At 34.8% G+C, this 13,742-nt stretch overlaps 1 protein-coding gene across 1 annotated transcript in view; it reads left to right on the top strand.

The window, feature by feature from the left end:
• The window catches only part of LOC145293857 (traB domain-containing protein-like), an 88,205-nt gene that overhangs the window by 58,160 nt on the left and 16,303 nt on the right, over positions 1-13,742 (top strand). The window contains exons 2-4 of the mRNA XM_080140567.1: positions 1,470-1,706; positions 8,327-8,523; positions 9,818-9,958. Coding sequence (XP_079996693.1) covers positions 1,470-1,706; positions 8,327-8,523; positions 9,818-9,958 — 575 coding nt within the window. The remainder of the gene's footprint in view (positions 1-1,469; positions 1,707-8,326; positions 8,524-9,817; positions 9,959-13,742) is intronic.

Raw genomic sequence — 13,742 nt, 5'->3', positions numbered from 1 at the left:
GAGCGGTAAGGTGTCAGGTTTTCCCCTTTCTTTTTCATCTTCGCGTCAAGGCTTTGGGTTCGAACCTGCCTTCCTATCAAAACTATTTTTTTTTCTTTTACACCTCCAAAACACCCGGTCAATGCCGGTCTATATATATAAAAGACAAAATGTGTGTTAGTGTGTGTGCATTTTTTGTGTATGTCTGTCAAAGGCTTTTTTGAGGGGGGGGTGGGGGGTCACTGTTTCTTAGAACTTTTTATATGCTACCTAGATTATAATATCTACGATTCACGAAATGAGGTTGTGTCTATCTTTTATTTGGGCAACTTTTACACACTATTTTCGCGATTTTTTTTTTTTTTTTAAATCTCCGTGTGTTTGTTTGGCTTTTCTGTATATAAGTGAAACTGAATCCATAGTAAAGGGAGCACCTTGGCACTTGTACCAGGGACATCTAGAAAGCAATCAGCTTTGGTCAATGCGGGGGAAACCTCTTATATCAGACAATTGCTATTCATTTGGACACTCCCCTTTTATGGGGAGCTGGTTTTCCCCAATATCTTGGGGAAACAAAGTTAAGTTTCCCCTATCCCATGATGTTTGACCTCATTAAATTTACGCAGCTGTCACTTAACTTCTTAATCATTAAATTCAAACGCTTTTCAGTTCCATTGTGGCCGAGTGGAAAGGGGTTAGTTTTTTTCCCCCTTTTCCATCTTCGCGTCAAGGCCTTGGGTTCAAGCCTACCTGCCTACCAAAACTTTTTTTTTTTTTTTTTTACACTGACAAACTCCCAGGCCCTACCGCTTTTTTTTTTTTTTTTTTCTCAACACACACTTCCAAACACCCGAACAACACCGGGTTCCCAGGCTAGTTCAACATAAATAATAATACAAGAGATGTTCCAAAAGTAATATCTCCTATTTTTTTATTTTGCCCAAATGGATCAGAGGGAATTGCAAATTGTGGTGTTATAATGACTAAACTTATGCATTCATGATCTGAAAGTTTCATCTCTCTGTTGCAGATATTGTCAGAAGAAACCAACCCCTGTCATGTACAAGCACAAATACAGCATTGAATTCCTCCATGCAGAAAAACTTGAGTTGATTAATACTCACTGTTGCCTGTTGAATGCTTATGAAGCCAATGCAATTAATGTTAGCACATTTAGTAAATGGGTTTGTCGACAAAGCGCACTCTGAACTTTTACGACCTAGGCATAAAAAGAGGCAAAAGTGCATTTAGTGACTATGTACAAAAATAAATTCTGGAGCACAAAAGGTTGCTCGTTTTTAATGACACACCTCCATCTTCGTAGCTCTTCAACGTTTTAGTTTTTGAGTTAAAAAAAAAATAGGAGGCCTTACTTTTGGAATAGTACTCATAATAATGATAATAACTTAGACATTAAGTGCCCCCCCCCCTCTCCTTGAACCTGGTCTTTTATTTTTTCTTTCTATTTATCAAGAAAATGATCTTTCTAGTTACAGGTGATACAGTCCCATTATTGGATTCCAAAGTCATGAATGACGTGTCTCATCATTTAGATGATGACATTGGGGTTCCAACATTACCAGATTCTTACGGAGAAGGGACAAGCATGCTGGATGCTTTCTTAGAAAAAGTACAGTCAGAACCAATGGATGTTGGAAACCATGAAAATTCACCTAGGCGAATGATGCCAGTGGACAGTCTTGAAGTATTTTCAGATCCAGAAAGTGGTAAGTATATTTATGTGTATGTTATGAATATATTAAAAAAAATTGTTGCATAAGGAAAAATGTAACACTAGAAATGGTCAGATGAGTGGGTAGTTAAAATCTAAAGTTTTGAGTAAAAAGCTATGTTGTAGAGTTAAGTCATGTTGAATCTGGTGGGTACTAAAATGGGTGACCATTTTGGAACACTACGTACTGCATGTGCTTATTTCGGTATTATTCCCAGTTGTTCTAGATTTCTCCTTAGCACTTGCACTGCCAACTCAGGATTACCTCCCAATTACATGTGCAGGCACTTTACAGTAGGTATCTATAATCTGTCAGGTGTGTGTGTGTGTATATATATATATATATATGAGCAAACAGTTAATAAAATATGTTAAAAAAAACACTTTGAAATGAGTTAAAAACATATTTAATCTGAAAAGGAAACACTAGATAAATGGATAGTCCTTAATCCGCAGAGTTTCGAAGAAATACTTTCCTTCTCATCAGAGGGTAGGAATTAGCAAAATGCGGGATCGGATTTTGCATGCAGAAGTATTTGATGAAACAACAAGTCAAAGATCTTACTTGAAAACAAAAAAAGTGAAGCAGAGGGAATATAGTGAAGAAAAAGGTGATTACACATGAATGGATAGTCTGGTGGAAAATAAAAAATCCAGTGACGGTAAAATCCAAATGTAAAACTCCAAGAAATTTAAAAGAATTTCCATTTATACAAGTAAGTTTTATATATATATATATATATATATATATATATATTAGCTTCATTAACTATACATGCATGTAATTGTTTTGGTCTTAGTGATATTTTTATATATAATCAGGGCTTTATATTGCGAGTGAAACGGTCGCTTTTGCAAGTGTTTCTTTTTACCCAAGTGGTGATTAGAAATAATAAAATGCTTATCTTTTTGTAATTGTGTTTTTCTTTTCAGCGAAAATCTTCTAAAGCTCATTACTGAGTGAAAAATGTCTTTTCAAACATTAGTTTTCTCAATAAAACAAAGTCAAATTATTTAAACAATAAAGGGTTTAATAGAACAATATACTTTTTTTTTTAAACAAAAGTTGCTTCAAAAACATCTGAAGACATTTGAATGCTTGTACTTTTGAAATGGCATTCTTTGGTCTGTCACACAAATTTTAAATGGTATTTTCTTCACATCCTAACAATGTAACCGTTCTAGTACCACACCATTTTTTCTTTCAAAGCAAGTATTAATGAAAAGAGTGTGAAAAAAAACAAAGAAATATTATCTTTATTTTTTTTTTTTAAATCAGCCCATTAGAACTGGAATTATGACCATTTCAAAGTATCAAAAAATGCATGGTTCACTGGACATTTTGTCTTCAGTCAGTCTGATTCAAATGCATATAAGCTTGTGACTGAAAATGATAGAAAATTTGCACAATTTACAGACTAATCCATCTTTAAATGTTGTAAATTCAGATCTTTAAGATATTTTGAATTATCATAACACCATGAAGGTTCAGATGGCTGTATTTACAACTATCTCACTTGGTAACTTACGAACTATTTAGCATACTAACTAGTATATTTCAATTTCATTTTAATGGCTTTTAAGTAGAAACATCATAAAGGCAGCTAAGAAAAATGTTAACTAACGCTTTATCATCGTATGAAGTATTATTCTGATGGACATAATTATTTGTCATTATCATATCATGAAAAATTCAAGATGGCGATCAGGAAATTCAAAATGGCCACCATAACACAATTTAAAGAAATTATTCATAGAATATGGCTTGCAGCTGATCAAATTAAAGAAAATTTTGTACGGATTGGAATTATGTTTTCAAGTATATTAAATTAATTAACATAAGTTTCATTTTAACGGCTTTAAGTTGTCATGGCTCTAAAATAGTCTTTAGGATATTTTTAAGGTAGAGTGCTTCCTGGGTCGTGTGTGTGATTGCGATAAATTCTGTTTCACATGTAGAGAGAGATACAATCCGTTGCTTTTTAGATTTCCATGAAACAATATCCAGATATACTTTTTCGATCTTCGTCGTTTCCCCAATCTGAATCTGAAAATCCTTCTTATTTTAGGGGATCTTGTGATTTTCTAAATACTAACTTCTGTTCTTTAGTTCCTTTTAAATAATGAAGGACTTGTTTAGCTCTGTTTAACTCCTTCATTGTCGGTCTTCATAATTTTTGTGACAGTTTTGTTACTGTATAGCTTATATCAGGTCTCATCGTAGTCATTAAATATACAAGACTTCCTATCATTTGTCGGTATAATTTATTGTCTATTATTTCAGATTCTGTGTGTATATTTTTATTGATATCATTTTCAACCGGTGTAGAGTGTTTCTTGCACTCTCCAATTCCAAATTTTAATAGTATTTTGTCAATGTATCTCGATTGATTCATCGTAATAAGTCCTTTCCTTTAAGTAAATTCTATCCCAAAAAAACAGGATATTTTGCCAAGATCGGTCATTTTGAATCTTTTACTTAATTTGTTTTTAACATCAGTCAACATTGTCACAATTTGATGCAATTAAAATATCGACCCATAAAACCAAAATCAGTAGTTTATCGTCTTTGTGTTGGGTATATAAACAGGGGTCTACAGCGCATTGTCTAAATTGTTGTTTAATAATATAATCATGAAATACTGTGTTCCAACACTGAGCACTCTGCTTTACACCATACAATGACTTGTTAAGTCGCCACACGCTATTTTTATTTTTCATTATAAATCCCTCTGGAGGGGTAATATAAATTTCATAGTCTATTGGGGCATTCAAATAAGAATTTTTTACATCCATTTGATAGATGTTTAGGTCATATTGCGATGCGATTTGCAATAAAATTCTGATTGTCATTAGGTTTGTGGTTGGTGAAGACGTAGAAAAATATTTTATACTATAAATCTGAGCGTATCCTCTAGCAACAAATCTAGCTTTGTACTGTTCAACGCATGATGCTGTAGTCTTTTTTGTAAAGACCCATCTTGTAGAAATAACATGTTTATTTTTTGGAGAGATACTACCGTATAGGTATTATTTTCAGTCAAAGTATCTATTTCTTTTTTCATGGCTATTTTCCATTCATCACAATGTTCTGAATTAATTGCTTTTTGGTGTATTTTCCATGGAATAGCAATAATCGATTTGATAATCTTTCATATTGTCAACCACAAAAAATTAGGCCGTTTTCTATTTCTTTTGGGGTATCTTTCGACTTTATCATCATAATCATCATCATCATCATCATGGATACTCTTGTTTCCGTCATCTTCATTTGCTTCATTTGTTTGAGGAAATATAATTTCATCCTCTTCATATGACGGCATTTTGTCTTTAAAATTAAACGTGTCTGTGAATTTTACACTTCGGATTTTTTAAATTTTACTTTTCTCTGGAAAAATACTAAATTGGCTGGACTATTGTATCGTATCCAACAAATATACCTCTATCCGTTTTAATATTTAATTTACTCTTTTTATCTATATATGCAAAACAAGTTGAGCCAAATACATGTATTTGGCTTAAATTTGGTTTTCTACCACAGAAAGCTTCATATGGGGTTTTAGATAGTGTTTTGTTAAAGCACCTGTTTCATATATAGGCAGCTGCCATAAGTGTGTATGTCCAGAGGCTTTTGGGGAGTTTTGATTCAATGAGTAAATATCTTGCCATTTCAAAAAGTGTCCGCTATGCTCTTTCCGCAGTCCCGTTTTGGTGTGGCGATCTAGGGGCCAATTTTTCATGCTTGATACAATGGTTAATTAGTAAAAGTTCAAAGTCTTTATTAGTGAATTCTGTACCGTTGTCAGAGCGAATACACTTTACTTCACCGTAGGGAGCCATGTCGGCTAAATATTTTTTAGTTGCTAGCAGGGTATCAGATTTGTTCTTTAAAAAGTAAACCATTATTAAACCTGAATGGTCATCTACGAAATTCAACACATATCTATAATGTTCTCTGGCCATCGGTTCCACGGGACCGTTCAAGTCACAATGAACCAGGGATAAGATTTTCTTGGCCTTCTTGTCAGTATCTTGTTTTGATAGTTTGTCATTTTTCCCTGCGTACAAACGTCGCAATTTAAGTTTTTAATGTTTTTATTTTCATTACATCAACTACAGTCGGCAACTTTTTGATATCAGGAATATTGCAGTGTCCAAGAATTTTATGCCATGTCTGTACCATGGCAGGCGGTTTTCAATGGGACTACGCTATTTAAATAATATAGTCTTCCATTTTCTTTGATGTCAAATACAGTTCCATTCGAGTACACCAGTTCTGATTTATTGGGGCTAAAGTTTATATTTGCACCTTATTTAATGGCAGCTTGTACAGAAAATATATTTTGTTTAAATTGCAGGATTAGAAGAGCGTTTTCTAGAATACAGAAACATAGTTCACCTTTATTATTCCTTAGTGATATTTTAGCATCGCCTCTTTTCAAAACGATATCATTTACTTGACTGTCGTCAGCTAGTTCTACAAAATGATTTTGTGGCTTAAAGTTGGGATTAAAATTGATAAAATCAGATTCCTTTATAATCACATGTGCCGTTGCACCACAATCGACAAGAAAATTGTTTGTTGAAGCGTTAAATGTACATGAAAATAAGAATGTTTGTTTGCTAACGGAGCTGTCCACATTTTTAATGGAGTTGCCTTTTAGAGTCCTGTATCTGCATTGGAAACTCTTATGATTAGGTCGTCCACAATTATAGCAAATAATTTTTGTACTTTTCTTAGGAGAAAAATTGTTTTTGGCAAAATTGTGGTTCCTGCATGAGTATAATTTAATTTTGGTGTTTTTATGTGTGCATTTTTAAATTTCATGATATTTGTAGATTCGGTTTTTTTTTTTTCTGTGATCATTTTTTCAGTTTCCTCATAACTTCTGAGTGCTACCTTGACTTGGTTAAAAGTCATGGGTTTTTCTTTCTGGGTTATCACCGTAGTAAATGGCTTGCAATCACTTGATAATTCCTTAAGGATCAAGGAAATTAACAGACTGTCACATAACTTCACCAGACATTTTTAAAGAATTTGCAGTCGTTTTAGCTCTTATAATATAATCAGTAATGGTTTTGGCTTCCATTCGTTTTAGAGAGGTCAGTTCAGTATATAAAGAAATAATTTTGGGTTTTCCTTTCAATAAATAATGCTCTCTCAATATGTTCAATGCCATCGTCCAGGGCTTCTCTCATTACCAGTGATAGACTTTGATCATTTAAGCACTGTATTAATTCCGCAAAAACAGTTGCGTTCTTTTCAATGAAGTCGGGGTCGTTTCTGTTTTCAGGTTGTGTTTGAAGTACTTTGTGTAGCTTTTGAATTCATAGATATCCTAGAAATTTTACTTGCCACAATTTGAATTTTGATTCTGATCCATCGAAATAAAGACGCACATTGGGTCCATAACCTCTAGAAGTGTAAGCCATGTTTAGTTTCAGAACAGTTTCCGATGGTTTGTTGTTCTACACAAGTGCTGGGAAGTGAGTGGTTTGCAGTAGACAGTTTCCGAGTTGAAATCCACAGAGCAAAAGATTCTCTCTGTGTTGAGACGGAGAAAACATGCGAAATTGCTACAGAAAGCTTTAATATTTATGGAGCAATTCTGGTTTCTGATTGGTTGGTAGCAGAACGTGAATTCGATTCGTCAGTTCCTAGCAGTATCGTTTAAAAATAGAATCTCCTGACTGTGCGGGATCATACTCCATTATAATCCAAAAATATTGTAACAAAAGCTTTTTCCAATGCTAAAATAGAACATTAAACTATTCTTTTTTTTTTTTTCATAATCAAAAACTGATGTTTTCTAAATAATTAAAAATAAAACTAAAAGATGTATATGTTGTTGCTGTTTGCCACTTTGTAAATAGATGTTTTGTTATGAATTTACATAACGACATTGTACGTCACGGACAGCACTAAAAAAAAAATCAATTAAATATTGGTGCTTGCTATCATTTCTATCGATGCACACGTAAAAAGTTCTTAACCAATTCTTTTCAAATTTTATAACAAAAGAAATAAATATAGTAGTTATTGCATACTCTTTGAATGAAGTTTCTATCTTGATTTATTTTTGTACGAGAAAGCCTCAACTTCAAGGTGTTCTAACTTTTAACTGGAAAGTCGCACATGTTTTGTTCAAAGTCCATGATAAAAACAATTCTTTTCTCTTATTAGTTTAAAAATATGAAATGTCATTGACTGGTAGAATTTCTGTGTCAAGTATTTATATGAACAGATCTAAAGCGTGTGCATCCGAAAAGTCATCTACTGGTTGCAGACACACCGTGGCAGCGTGTTTTGTTGTTAATAAGCAGAATTAAATTGCAATTTCTTGGAATATATAAATCACAACAAAAATATTAAAATACCATTTTAAAGAAAATTTTATTTTGAATCAAGTCATATAAGTTTTATATTGATTGACGTAGGAGAAATCTATTAATTATTGATTTTAAAAACTATGACTGTCAGATTAAGTAGCAGAATGTGCCTTGTCCGGTGCTAAACAGCACATTGTTTGGTATTACTAGTTCTAGTTTATTTTTCAGCATTTGCTATGTGTTTCCGTTGTGTGTAATAATTCTTTGTTACTTTTGCATATTCAGATTTAGTGACGTATAGTGGTGATGAGTCTGAAATCGACGATGATGATAATGATGTAAACTCCTTAGATTCAGTGCGACACATCCCTAAACTTGAGTTGCCAATGACTGTGACGGTTCTTGAAACGACGCACGGCAGCAAGGTATACATTGTTGGTACCGCACATTTCAGTTTGGAAAGTCAAGAAGATGTTGCCAAGGTAACAATTTTCTTTATTGTTTTTGTTTTTATTCCAAAACCTGTTATCTATTAAATCCCACTTCAATTCTTGCATTTCTTTGCTGATAAATGTTATTCTATCCACTGGCTACGAAAATACACAAGTTGTACGTATTTTGGCAATTTGTTTTAATAGAAGTAATTTCATCACCATCAATAATCATGACCAAAAACGGGAAGAACAGAATTGAAACTCTGTCAGGCATCTATGCTCTGGAAACAGAAAAGGCAGGATGGCCAGTTTTAAAGAAGTGGATCAATGCTGCCATTGATATTGCCAGGGAATGAAATAAGATTTGATAGTCTGCACATTGCACAAAAGATTTTGAAATCATTATTCTCACAGGAATGACCGATTTTCGGAATCTTGATTTCTTTTTTTTCATTAGTCCAAAACTACATCAAGGTCTGCAATAATTGATTTTTGTCTCCACTTGACATGATCACAGGCTTGGTTCAAGTGAAGGCCGGTTCTACAGAGATCTTCATGCAAGGTGTCTAGCCATCTCATCATCAGCCTTTTTCTTGGTCGCTTCTCAACGGCTTCTAATTTAAAAACAAGTTTCATAATAGTGTCTTTGTTAGTTCTCAGCATATGAATCACCATTCCTTCAACACAAGTGATGCAATCGCATCTTTGGATGTTGTCATTACAGATGTGGTTGAACAATCTAATTTCCAATATCCAGCAGAGCATTTTGATTTTCATAAAAGTGAAGATTCACTCCACCAACCTTATTTTTGGCAAGCACTTGAACCTATACAAAACCCCAAGTTTCACAACAGTCCACTAGATATTCAATTTTAGACAATTGCTGATCTTTCAGTCACAAAAGATGCCATTGGTATTGTGCCATTTGAGCTCTGCTGTGTAGATGTTCAGTTATTTTGCCAAGGTTAATGCTGTTGTCGCTAATTATCAAAAAATACTTGGTGTGCATTTGTGTGAGATCTTGTCTTGGATGGTGCCATGTTCGTCTTCATTAATAGTTAAGTACACCATCATCTTGATATTTAACCAGAGATCAAACAATGCCAGTCTGTCCTTCCAGAACTGGACTTGTTGCAGGTTGGATTTACTCTGGCATGGGTGTGTGAAGATTCTTGTTTATGGCATCGCTGATAAGAATGAAAAGCAGTTGTAGTGTGTACCAGATGACATTGTGTGGTAGGTGGTCAAATGCCTTTTCGGAAGGCAATATATAGTGGCGAAAGTGTTTCTTTACATCAGTTTTCAAGTTTTTCATTTTCTGTATATGTTTTTTTTCTCTTAGACTATCCAAGGTGTGAAGCCAAACATTGTCATGGTTGAACTCTGCAACAGTCGTGTTAACATCTTACAACTTGATGAGGAAACACTTTTAGAAGAAGCTAAAAATATCAACTTGGAGAAAATCAAGCTCTCAATTAAACAGGTAAATAATCCTTCAATCTATGCATCTTTTTGTCATCATATATTCAAATCATAACAATAGAAATTCTCACAATGCAAATATTTTCGTAATAAAGCAAACTTTAAAATCTGGTGGCAATGTTTTTTTTTTTTTTTTTTTTTTAGATCAGACTGATTAATTCTCAATAAAAAGTCTAGAAAAATGATTGGATCATCCCATCTCTCCAGAAAGTACTTGATTCCAGGTGCAATCCTCTACCTATATAAATCATATATACCCTAAGATGGGAAGCTCAAAGAGTACTCCTTCCTGCCTTAACAGAGTACAAAACAAACTTTGGAATTAGTTTGAATGATTTCAGTTCTTCTTCACGACTATTTCTCACAGGAAAGACGTTGCTAATCCTCTTTGTACTTTATCATAATTTCTACAGAAAGTCAGAAAGTTACTGCAAAGCTACTATCTTTGGTTTCTTGTAAAACATTCACAGCAAGCATTCTACATTCTGGCACAACAGAAAAAAAGACTTTACTTTCTCCCTCCCAGTGCCTAACATTAGGTATGATTTCCATGATCAGAGATTCTTTGCAAAGGCTTCTTACCTGTAGAGCACATTACTATGAGACTGCTTCTCTACTGAGTGCAACTTGGTCATTAAATCTAATATCAACAAATTTTCACCATAAACCACCTCATGAGTTCATACTATTCCTTAATGTTAGTATTCCCATAGTATTCCTCATGTTTTGGCTGGAAAACATTCCACATTACAGGGTGACCCCCCAAAAAAGGGCCCCGTGCACACTTTATGTGATATCTCCATTATTTATTCACCGATTGCCCTTATTTTACAGGACATGGCAGAATCAACGACCATGAGTACACCAAGACCCCAGTGGGAGCTGGGACAAAGAATACACTGTGTTAAATTTTACAACAAGACAGGCTCGTTTAAGAAAACCCAGGACAGTTTCATGCGTCAGTTCGAATATGAAAAGGCTCCATCCAAAAGCAGAATTCAGAACTGGGTGGACCACTTCGAGAAGTATGGGACCGTGGAGAACCTCAATGCTGCCAGAGAGAACCGTCCAAGCCACTCGGGGCGTCTCAAGAAGCGAACAGCCGAGCTGGTCAAAAGAGTGAGAGAGTCTCTCCAGCAAACTCCGAAATGCTCTGTGCGTAAGCGAAGTCAATCCCTCGGTATGTCCCGTGAGACTTGCAGGAGAGTGCTGGTGAACGATATCAGGGCTTACCCATACAGAATACAGACGCTGCAGACCCTTACAGCCTCAGACAAGAAGTAGAGGAGGGTTATGGCAGTCAAGATGCTCGAGAAGATCGAGGAGACACCAAGTTTCCTTAACCTCCTTTATACCTCAGATGAAGCCCACTTCCATCTTGATGGAAAGGCAAACTCCAAGACAAATGTCTTCTAGGGGAAATCCAGACCCAATGAAGAAGCCACCAAGCCCCTGCACTCTCCTAAGTGCACGGTGTGGGCTGCAATCTTGGCCAGAGACATCGTCGGACCAAGCTTCGTCAAAGAATCTGACGCAGCAGTGACAGTTACCAAGGAGCGGTATGTGGAGGTCCTCAAAACCTTCAAGAGTGAGCTCCAGACCATCTACCCGTCGCTCATGTGCAAGTTTTGGTTCCAGCAGGACGGAACAAGTTCTCACACCTCAAACCTGTCCCAAGATTGGCTGAAAGAGAATTTCGGAGGCTGAGTGATCAATCTCAAGACTGATTTTGAGTAGGCAACCCATAGCCCGGACCTAGCCCCCCCCCTCCCCCGCCGGATTTTTTTTCTTTGGAGCTATCTTAAGGACAGAGTCTACGCAGGGAAACCCAGAACCATGACATAACTCAAGGAAGCCATTACCAATTCGGTCTGTAAGAACGTCATGGACAATTTTGTGCTGCACCTCAAAAAATGCACGGAGCTTAATGGAAGCCATCTAGAACATATGCTGTAGAACGGAGAAAAAAAAGTCAAAGACCGTAGTGTTTTGATGTGATGTTTTGAATATAATAAACTAGTTATGACCAAAGTTTAATTCCATTCGGACAATACACTAAGAAACAGGGTCTAATTAGAGTTGGGGCCCGTTTTTTTTGGTCACCCTGTATTAACCTATATCCTTGAGTGGCTCTAATGTTGTATGGAAACCAACACATGTTGTGTGCAGTTTCAGTCACAAAGGAGACCAAGAAAAAGAATAGGAAATAACTCCAACTTGCTTTTATTTTTATTTATTTTTTTTGTAGCAACAAGATTTATTTCCTCATTGTTACAGCCATGACGTCACCTACATGATCTAGAACAGTCTCTATGCTTCTCACAAGATCTCAAATGTTATCTTGTTCCGTACTCTACGTCTCTCATGTGTGCGTTCCTTTTCTCTTTTTTTTATAGTCTGTTTTTCCTTTACCAGTGATGTCATTTCACACACATTTACATCCGTACTATGTTACAGCTTATGACCTAATAGTAAAAAAAAAAAATATTAAAAAGCTACTTCAAACTATTTGCTAATTGTGTTATTGGGCCTAGTAGCCTAAAAAGGTTTGCAGGATCAAGTTATTCCCTCTTGATCTCCATCAGCAGAAACATTACGGTTGTATTCCCTCAATTTCTGATTTCTGTCATTAGATAGCAGAGCAATGAGAATAAGAAAAGAAAAACGGCAGAAACTTTATATGAGGACAGGCAATGAAAGTGAAATTAAATTTCTTTTTTTTTTTTTACTTAAAATGAATTTTACTCCTGAGTAACCCCCCCCCCCATTACGATCATTTGAACTTGATGGAATTTTCAGGATTTATTAACAGGTCGTCTGGCATAGCCTGATCATAAAATATGCATAAATATATTTTAATTCATGCAGATTTCATATTATAAACCAATTCTCGATTGATTATTATCCAATATATAGTAACTTTTCAAAAGTTATAAAAAGAAATATGACTTGGGTAACTCTATTAGAATCAAAATCAGAACGTTTAGTGCTCCAACCTTAGTCATCATTTATTTCTCCAGCGTCATTTCTGTCTGAGCCACTGACAGTTAGATACTAAAGATTAAAAATTAAGTGTCTTTGAGCTATGAATGTTTGATTTTGTACATGCGCAGAAGTAATAGCAAGGGTAATATTTTATTTGACTTACCTTGCCAAAGTCGACTGTTTTGTTGTCAATTTTTGACCCCTTAGGAGCAATTTTTGCCAGCTAAAACCAAATCAAAAGTGTGTTACAGGTACAAATACCTATATATCAAATTTTAACTAAATATTCAGATAGGTGTTTGGTAGAGACTTTTCGCACACACACACACACACACACACACACACACACACACACACACACTAACAAGGTCACTTATATATTTTAAGATTTAACAGTTGAAAAGACCAGATGAGTGCAAAATTGATTTTAATAAATATTCTTATTTGTTAAAATTCAGTGGAATTTTTTTTTTTTTTTTTTTTTTTTTTTTAAACAAAAATTGAAATTTAAAGCAGGGGATCATTTTTGTATATGAATCACACACCCTGGGTTGGCAAGCAGAGCTCTACGGATAAATTTATTTTTAGTTGACCTTTAACAACTAAATATTTTTGTTTACTAGCTAAATAGAAAAGTTACTAGCCTAACCCTTGTGATTTTTGGAATATGACCTCTTTGTTTCATGATGAGTACATACATCATAAAGATTTTTTTTTTTTTTGTAAGTGTAATTCTAATATACCACAAATTTTATATATTCTAATTTCTTCAGGTGTTTTTTTTTTAAACAGCCTTTGTA

The sequence above is a fragment of the Euprymna scolopes genome, chromosome 15 (genome assembly GCF_053919585.1).
Source record: "Euprymna scolopes isolate OS-2025 chromosome 15, ASM5391958v1, whole genome shotgun sequence".
Lineage (NCBI taxonomy): Eukaryota > Metazoa > Mollusca > Cephalopoda > Sepiida > Sepiolidae > Euprymna > Euprymna scolopes.
This window is presented reverse-complemented; position numbering and strand designations above follow the sequence as displayed.